Genomic DNA, 9,162 nt, shown 5'->3' on the forward strand with positions numbered 1-9,162 from the left:
TCAAAACTTTGAGAACCACTTCAGCACAATTCCCCAACCGCAATTGTCCCAAGTAGCATTTGTTAAAATTATTGTTTATATACTTTATTCTCTCAAAACTGAGGATGTGTAAGTGATTTAATCCTTCTTGCAAAGAGATAAAGATATACTAGATGGCGAAAAATTCCATGTAAAAGAATGAAAAAGAGAAAAAGAAAGATGTGATTTTCGCCTCTATAAAGTCGAACAGCCAAATATCCCTAAATGGGGAGGAGAAAAGAGAAGGGCAAAGCAAAAAATTCCCAATACATACACACTTTTTTTTTTCTTTTTGAACGTGTGTGTTAACAACAATTTTTTAATTTATTTTTCTAGGTCTATTTCTACTAAAGCTGTCAATAGGACAATGTACCATTTAATTCACCATAGTAAGTGACTATTTATGTTTTAGTAATATTCATTTTGGATAAATAAATATAAATCTTATGATTTAATCACCATGTGTTAATTATACAAACAAGCAGAGATATTTAGAGTCCCTAATCTATTGAGAATCAGTGAATTTTTTAATTTTCCTTACAAGACAAGAATTTAGCATCCATATATTAAATATTTTTTTCTACAATACGTTTATCCATTTAGGTGGCATTCATTTTTCTTAATGAAAAATATTTACCTAAATACGGATTTTCAATTGATTGGAGCAAATGTGTCGTAAATTGACAGCACAAGACATTAAAATGCTACAGTTGATAGTGCAGGGGTGCATGGTTGTGGAAATTAGTGATAGTTGAAGGGTGTATGTTGCAATTAATCTCAAGAAAAGCAGAAGACTGAAGCTGATTTTGCCACTGAAATCCGCAGACAGCCAAACACCCGTTCAAGTTGGAGGGAAAAGGAGGCCCAAATCAAACAGACAAAAAAGAAAAAAAGCCTCCAAGAAAATACAAATAGAAACACTTACACACAGAGGATGCCAGTGGCAAGGCCAGAATCATCAGATTCAAGGGTCATCGCTCATGTTGACATGGATTGCTTTTATGTTCAAGGTTCTCCTTCCTGATCTACTCTTTTTTGTTTTTGGCTGTTTTCTATATCCATATATCTGTTAATTCTTGTGCTATAATCAATTGAGATGAGATATGGTAGTTTTTTGTGTAATTGGTTAAAAAGATGGAATTTTGAGCATTGTTATGATGTGGGTATCATTTATTTTTTCAGTAGTGTTTTTTTTTTTTTTTGGTTGAATGTATAAATAGTTCATGGTTTACCAATTTTGTGCCCTCTTGGATTTGACATGCAAATTACTTTATAAAGCAGAGCCTTTTATGTTTGAACCAAAAAATAAATAATTAAATAAATGGACCATTTTGGAAAATCAGATAAAAGCTTATATTGTTTCTTGGATGAATTTGAAGACAGGGGATCATGATAAAGTAGTAGTAGTAGTAGAAACAACGTGAGCTGTGTATTCAGGCTTGGCAATTGTGCATAAAGCTTAGAGAAATTTTTGAGGGATTCATTTTTGAGATGATAGAAACGCAAGGAGCATTGCTTTGAATATACAAATGAGGTGAACTTGTTTTTTAAATTTTGTGGTTATATTAGAGTTTTTCATGTTTGATAGTTACTATTATATGCTGAAAGGACAATGCACAGTTCTTGTTTTTGCCTTTTTGTTTTCTCGACTGAACCCAGTAAATTAACCAGTCTAAAAAATTAGTGGAGGGCACGTGCCTTTTGGATTTGTTGTATTGTCGATGATAGGAGCTATAGTCTAGGAAAATTTTTTATCTTTGTGTGTATTGAAGTTTTTCATAAAATACTACAAGCGTGATCATTTTGTAATTTGCAGTACCTGTCCTTCTCAAGGGTTAAACACCTGTGGAATTACTGAATATCATAATTGTTGCTTTCTTTTTCCCTGGTGAATAAGTTTGAGGGAGACATTTTGTTCTGGATGGATTTATATTGTGACTGTTTTTGGTATTGGCTAACTGGTTTTGGTACATTTTTGTAGTGGAGCAGCGTAAGCAGCCACATTTAAGAGGTCAGCCAACTGCTGTTGTACAGTACAACTCGTGGAAAGGTGGGGCCCTGATTGCTGTCAGTTATGAGGCTCGTAAACATGGGGTGAAGCGGTAAACATGTTCTTCCCTTCTTATCAAGTGATTAGTTTAAAAAGGCTTTTCATGGTTAGCTAATGATATGCTTGAGACCTTTGAGAACGTAGTTTAACACCTGAAATTTTAGTTCAATGCGAGGTGATGAGGCAAAACATGTTTGTCCGCAAATTCAGCTTGTCCAAGTACCAGTTAACCGCGGTAAAGCTGACTTGACAGTGTACAGAAATGCTGGTTCAGAGGTAAAATCACTTCTACATTTTAGCTATTATATAGCATCCAGCCAATCATTAGTCCAAAATGTAACTTTTTTTTTCCTTAGGTAGTCTCAATTCTTGCAAGGAAAGGACGATGTGAACGAGCTTCTATAGATGAAGTATATCTTGATCTTACTGAAGCTGCTGAATTGATGTTGGCTGAAACTCCTCCTGAGAGTCTAGAAGCAATACATGAGGAAGCTGTTAGATCACATGTTTTGGGAATTGATGTGGTGGGTAAATGTCTGCCCTTTGCTGTTGCTTCTTTTTTGTTTTTGATTGTTGATAGAGCTTTGATTACATTGGTGGTAATCAAAGTACTAGCATTTGAATTCTGTAGCATTGTCAATATCAAAATCACCATTCTCGTCTCCCTCATGCTAAATAAAAGACAAGAAAAATGTATTTGAAAAAGATTAAAAAGAGCAAGGTAGCTTTGATCAATAAAGAAAATCCTGCAAACTCGCCCTTGTATTTTCCCTCATGTTTAAGATCTTACTGAAACCTGGATGAATGACAGCTACAGAAGATGTACAAAGCAATTTGGACATTTTTGTCCATGGAGTTTCAAAAAAGTATTTATTTTTGTTGTCTTCTTAGCATTTGCACTTTCTTATGGTTATGATTGCATTTTTGGTTTCCTTTTTATAGTATTGATGTCTGTTTACATGCAAAATTTATCTAGATGAGCAGATTCTTCAGGTAGTTTAGTCATCCTTAAGTGCCTTGGTTTCATACTTTCTCTTTCTTGTATGTGTCACATCTACTTTCGTTGTTTATTGGTGCAGGATGGAGTTGATTCCAGGGAGAATGTTAAGAAGTGGCTAATCAGGTCTGATGCTGATCGCCGTGAAAAGCTTTTAGCTTGTGGAGCAGTTCTTGTTTCAGAGCTTAGGTTGCAGGTTTTGCAGGAGACTCAGTTTACTTGTTCGGCAGGCATTGCACACAATAAGGTTGGAAACTCTGTTCCTTCTTGTTAATTTTCACCTTTTCTCAAAATGATTTGGAGAAGGTTGTCAGCTAATAGTTAAAGTTATGGGCAGATGCTGGCTAAATTAGTGAGTGGAATGAATAAACCTGCTCAGCAGACAGTTGTGCCTTTCTCATCTGTGAAGAAGCTGCTTGAAGGTTTTCCAATAAAGAAAATGTAAGTTCTTATTGCAAAATTTCATTTTTCCACTTCTTGTCCTGTTGTTTTGGATTGGAAGCTCTAGTTAAAAATATGTTTTATTGAATTGATGCCAAACTTTATATGATTGAGATGGTGGGGGGAAAGACTCCCTTTGGCTTCACAGTTTATTTTATCTATGCACATTTTTTGGAGCATTACTACAAGATATCTATGCTTTTCTCCAGTCATGGAGTTGGATTAGTTTTTGCTCTTCGACTTTCAGGAAGCAGCTTGGAGGAAAGTTAGGCACATCTTTACAAACTGACCTTGGCGTAGAAACTGTTGGGGATCTCTTGCAATTTCCCGAAGTGAAGCTTCAAGAATGCTATGGCATGAATACAGGGTAATCATCGATGGGAAACTTCAAAGACATCTTTTCATATCATGCTGGTGTTTCCATGAAACTTTCATGCAATAGAAACCTCAAGCCCTTTCTATTCATGATAGCAATAGACTACAGCCCATCTAGCATATTTTCTTAGCAGACTAGTTCGGTTGCGTCTGAATGATGATAACTCCACGTGTTTCAAATCTCTCATTGAGTGCTTAAAAATCCATGCATTAGAAATTCATGCACAATTACTCTTTGAGTTTTTGTTTGTGAAAGGATTGATTTACCTTTGGTCCACTATCTGGAAACCTTATTATGGAGGCTTTACTAGAGAATCTTCCTGAAAGACACTTTCCTTTAGCATTAGCCTCTATGATCTAATATTCTTTACTATTATTTTTCCCAGTTTCCATGTTTTCGCTGTAGAAATGGATGATTAATTAGAAAAGCATCCAACTGCCGAATTTTATTGAATTATGATGTACAAGTATGCTAACTGAACCCGTTTTTCTTAAACTCATCTTGGTAGCACTTGGTTGTGGAATATTGCTCGAGGAATCAATGGTGAAGAGGTTGAGGGTCGCCTTCTTCCCAAAAGTCATGGTGCCGGCAAGACTTTTCCTGGACCTGCAGCACTTAGATCCATTTCTGCAGTATGTTTACTCCATTTGGGAAGCATATTTCTGAAAGATGCTGTCCTTTATCATTATGGATGATAACCAAGTCTTTTGCAATTTCTGTCAAACTGCTACTACTTGAGTTAAGATGTACAAAAATTCTCATTCCTTTTTGGTAACTGTAGAGATATATTCAAATGAAGGCAGACAATATCTTATTGTTTGCTTTCTACAATCTGCTATGTTACAAATATTATTTAGCTTACAGCTTTCACTGTGATTTGTCCTCTTCCAAGTTAGTTGGGATCCATGCATGGTGTTTGTGCTTGCTTGCTTTCTTATCCTATTACTTGCTCTTCCAGGTTGAAAAGTGGCTAAATGAACTCTGCGATGAGCTTAATGAGCGTCTCCAATCTGATTTGGAAAAAAATAAGCGTATTGCACATACATTAACCCTTCATGCTAGTGCATACAAGGTATATATTTTCCATTTGTTATTTATCCGAAACATATTTTGGTGGCAATACTCTGAATTACCTAAGGATCTAGATTTTGTCTTTGTAGCTGAAAGGGTCAGATGTTCTTGCATTTAATCATGCACTCTCTTGCAGAAAACTGATACAGATTCACATAAAAAGTTCCCGTCCAAGTCTTGTCCACTCAGATATGGTACTTCTAAGATTCAAGAAGATGCCCTTCTCCTATTTCAAGCAGGGCTCCGTGAATATCTTGGGTCATACCAGCCCAAGACTTCTGGAGGTCAACATGATGGATGGGGAATAATTGGTCTTTCTGTTTCAGCCAGTAAAATAGTTGCTATACCATCAGTGAGTTTACCTCATATTTCGTTCCTTTTCTTGGGTTTGAGGAACATGTATGGTCTGATGTCTAGGGAAAGGATCAGTATGACTAGTATTGCGGAGTTGTTTGCTTTTCTGCATGGGATGAAAGAACCTTTAGCGATTAAGTCACAATTACTGCAAAGTATCTGGAGTTTTTATTTAGCAGTTTAGAAGCTCTGGTAAGATTTTAGTTAGTCTCTTTGGATGTATTTAACTCCACCATACTGCAACTTGAGGTTGAGCAAGTGGTTATATTTTGGCCCAATCCATCTCATCCCCAAGCTTTTCCATTCTATTAATTTTTCACTTTTTTTGATTTGTTTTGGGATTTTAGGAATTATTTTATTCAATCAATTGTGGAGTACAAATGCTTTCTGCAGGGAACACGTTCAATCTCCAATTACTTTCATAGCCGAGGTCAAATTTGTTCTTCAGCAGGAGAGTCAAATGACAGATTTTCCAAAACTGCTGCACCTTTATCCCCTTCAGGTTCTGTCAGTTACATCACTAGAGCTTATGTTTCAATTCTCATCCTTAACACTATTCAATAATACAGGCCTATTTTTGTTCATGCAGGCAGTGAAAGCAATTCAGGAGTGCATTTTGCGGTGCCCGAAATTGAATCTCCCCACAAAGAGGAGAAGAGCGTACATGCCTTGGCATCATTTGATCTAAAAGAGAATGAGATGCAAGTTTGCAAGGACAAGGTTTGACTCATTTTACGCATTGGATCTGATGTTAATAATCTAGGAAAGAAGCTGGATGTAATTAGATGAATTTGGTACAAGGTCTCTTTTGCATCTAGTAATCCATTTAAATTGTTTTGAGAGGATTTTAGCTTGCTCCTCTAACAATAATAGTCACTTAGAGGGTCCTTTTCTGGTACTCATGTACTAGTATACTCTAAAAAGTCCTGTCAACAAGCAGGATCCATCCTTCTCTTCAACCATGTCCCAGCATGATGGATTTGCATTTGCACAAGAAATTGTAACACCATCTTCCTCAGGTAACTCCATTTCAATACACTTGCTAAACTCATGGTAGCATTCTTTGATGCTCAGGCTATTCCACAACTGAGTAGCATGTCCTGTGCAGGTACTCAGAGTTGTTTCACAGTGAACCAAACTGAATCACAGAAAGAACTCTCTGGAGAAAATTTTCTCCATGTCAGATTGAAGGAAAAGAAAACAAGCTCTTCGAAAGAAAAGGTTTGGAAATATTGTTTTGTTTGCAATCTGGAGTTATTTTTCCACTCGAAACCCTTCAGTCTTTGCCACTCTGAGAAGTGCGTGTTTGTCTGCGCATTCTCAGATGGACATTCAGATACGAAATCTGTTATGTATTTTAGCGCATGTGTTTGTATCTTGGCTAGCTGATATTGGCCTCCCTCTCACTTATCTAAATTTGAATCTAGGACAGAACTTAAAATATAGAATATTTGGGAGAAACTTGAACCCATCTGAAGTCAATAATGACTTTGATAGAGCTTGTTTCGCTTTTCAATGCTTTATAAACTAGTGCAGCTTCATCTTCATGAGCTTCTTATTCTCAAGATCCCTCCTACCATTTTTCTACTTTTAAGGGAAAAAGATACTGTCCTTTGAGGTTCCTCTTTTGCTTTTACCATAGTGAGAACTTGATTTATGCAAAAGAGCCTAAGAGGTCCTCAGCCTGAACGTAGTTGGTGTTATCCATTGGTTTTTTTCCTTCTCCAAGCATTCGTTGTCTTCTATTCAATGACAGAAAGGAAACAGAAAGAAAAGAGGAAATGCCCTTCTTGTCTGATCTGGGCTTAACAATTGGTGATTGATATCTTATGCTTTTTTGCACGCATCTCTTTCTATGGTGGAATTTACATTTCTCCCTCTATCAGCACCCAAGTTTTATTTTCTGCCTTGCATCCAATTTCCAGAAAAATTGGGAATGGAAAATATTCAGGACTATTTTTTGTTGCTGCAGAAGTGATGCTGCAGATTAATCTGTAAACAGTTCAGAACATTTAGCTGTTAATATCTGCATGCTTATCTATGTGCATAGGGCTTCACAGAGAGAGAAACATCGATGCTTAACACTTTTGAATAGAAAACAAAAAAAAAAATTTGCTTGATTCATAACATTGAAGTTGTAGATCAGAGCTTCATGCTGTATTTTTGTGAAGTTTCATGCTTTTTTAGGAGCATTGAGTGATGAAATTGGCGGCAAGCCATTAAGATCGATGCATAAATCAATTAGGAGATGCAAGAGCAGAGATGTAACTGAAAGACCAACTTTAGATATCTTTATGAATTTTATGGTTATCATATTCTAAAGTGGATTATGCGGAGCTCTTTTTCTTTTTCCAGTTATTCTATGTTACTTAGCATCAGTTTTAGTTACATAACAAATATGATTTAAAATGCTATATGTTAGTAACCTAGGGAACTAAGATGTTATTTACGTATCTCCGCCTATGATGCGTATTATGGTGACTTATGAATTTGATTTATGATTAGGGAACACCCTCTATCTTAAACTTCTTTCAAAGCCGCACCTCATGTGCTTCTCCAAAGCAACGGCATGCAAGTCCTCTTGCAGAAGCTAAGGCATCGTCATCCTCAGGTTATATTTTGGTCCATAGTTGTCGGTAACTTCTGCAAGATCTGATATCATATTCTCTCTCTTTCTCTCTCTCTCTCTCTGTCTCACTTGTATAATATCATGCAGATGCTGAATCTATAGTCAATAGCTGTTTTGAAGCTTTCAAACAAAATAACTTACCTACAAAAAATGGAACTCGTACTGGCACATTTAACTTTGATCAAGATGAACAGAGGAGGAGTTGGAGTTACAAGATTGATGAGATTGACCGTGCTATCCTAAATGAATTACCTCTGGAAATACAAGAGGAGGTGAATGTGTGGCTCCGGCCGCAGAAGCGAGCTAACATATTGAAGAAAGGTTCTAATATTCCGCATTATTTCTTACCCACGAAAGACAAGTAGATGCTTCCTTACTGTTGGTCTGTACAGAGAGAGATGTAAAGTTATACTTCAGAATACTTCTAGACTACTAAGGTTAGTTGTTCATACCGTACAACTAAAAAAAATTCTAAATTCTCTCATCTTGTGAGATAAGATGTATATTTTTCCTACCTAGATGTAATCTGTACTTTAGTCTGCCAATACTATGGCATGCAATAGATCTGCTGCCTCAGTGCCTTCAACTGAAATACAATCTACTATACAGTTTCTTCTAAAATGATACAAGCACTTGTGGTCCATCTACCCTTTGTGGCTGCAAGAGCAATTGCACGAGAAGTTCTACTCCCCAAATTGAGCTGTCTCATGTGTGGCTTGACCTGCAACTTAAAATTGAAAGTTTCGGTTGAATACACTATCCAAATTACGTGAACCTAAATTGCCTAGTGCACTTGCAGGTGCTCTGAAGTACAGTATCTTGATTACACCTAAGTTTCAGCTGTTATATATTGCAAGTAGGACTGTCAATGGGACTGGGCCAGTCCAAACTCAACTCGTTCGGCCTGACAAAAAGCCTGATTTAGTGAGCCGATCTGAGTTTGAACCTAAAAATTAAGACCGAATTAAATATGAGCCGAACTTGGGCTTCATTAGACTCAAGCCCAATATATGCCTGACCCTTTAATTACCTATATATATATAATATTTATATTTTGATATTATATATAATTATATATCCAAATATATTATTACTAAATAGTAAATATATATAAATTACAAAATACATCTGAAGACTCTTCTATGAGCTTTCTTGAGAGTCAATATTAGTAATGCATAACTAAATCTCTAACTTTTCTTATTGGTTGAGTAAATTTTTGTGTTGGC

General features: G+C 36.2%; 1 protein-coding gene across 1 annotated transcript; it reads left to right on the top strand.

Annotated features, from left to right (window-relative positions):
- The first annotated feature begins 795 nt into the window (after nt 1-795).
- Nucleotides 796-8,533, top strand: LOC113708830 (DNA polymerase eta). Its single transcript, XM_072066107.1, has 16 exons — nt 796-1,028; nt 2,000-2,120; nt 2,233-2,344; nt 2,425-2,592; nt 3,148-3,312; nt 3,403-3,506; nt 3,754-3,873; nt 4,391-4,514; nt 4,841-4,954; nt 5,090-5,305; nt 5,701-5,809; nt 5,897-6,027; nt 6,248-6,326; nt 6,416-6,528; nt 7,813-7,918; nt 8,024-8,533. Exons 1-16 carry the CDS (start codon nt 953-955, stop codon nt 8,299-8,301), a joined length of 2,136 nt encoding a protein of 711 aa, XP_071922208.1. The 5' UTR covers nt 796-952; the 3' UTR covers nt 8,302-8,533.
- The last annotated feature ends 629 nt before the right edge of the window (nt 8,534-9,162 follow it).

This window comes from Coffea arabica, chromosome 9e (genome assembly GCF_036785885.1).
Source record: "Coffea arabica cultivar ET-39 chromosome 9e, Coffea Arabica ET-39 HiFi, whole genome shotgun sequence".
NCBI lineage: Eukaryota > Viridiplantae > Streptophyta > Magnoliopsida > Gentianales > Rubiaceae > Coffea > Coffea arabica.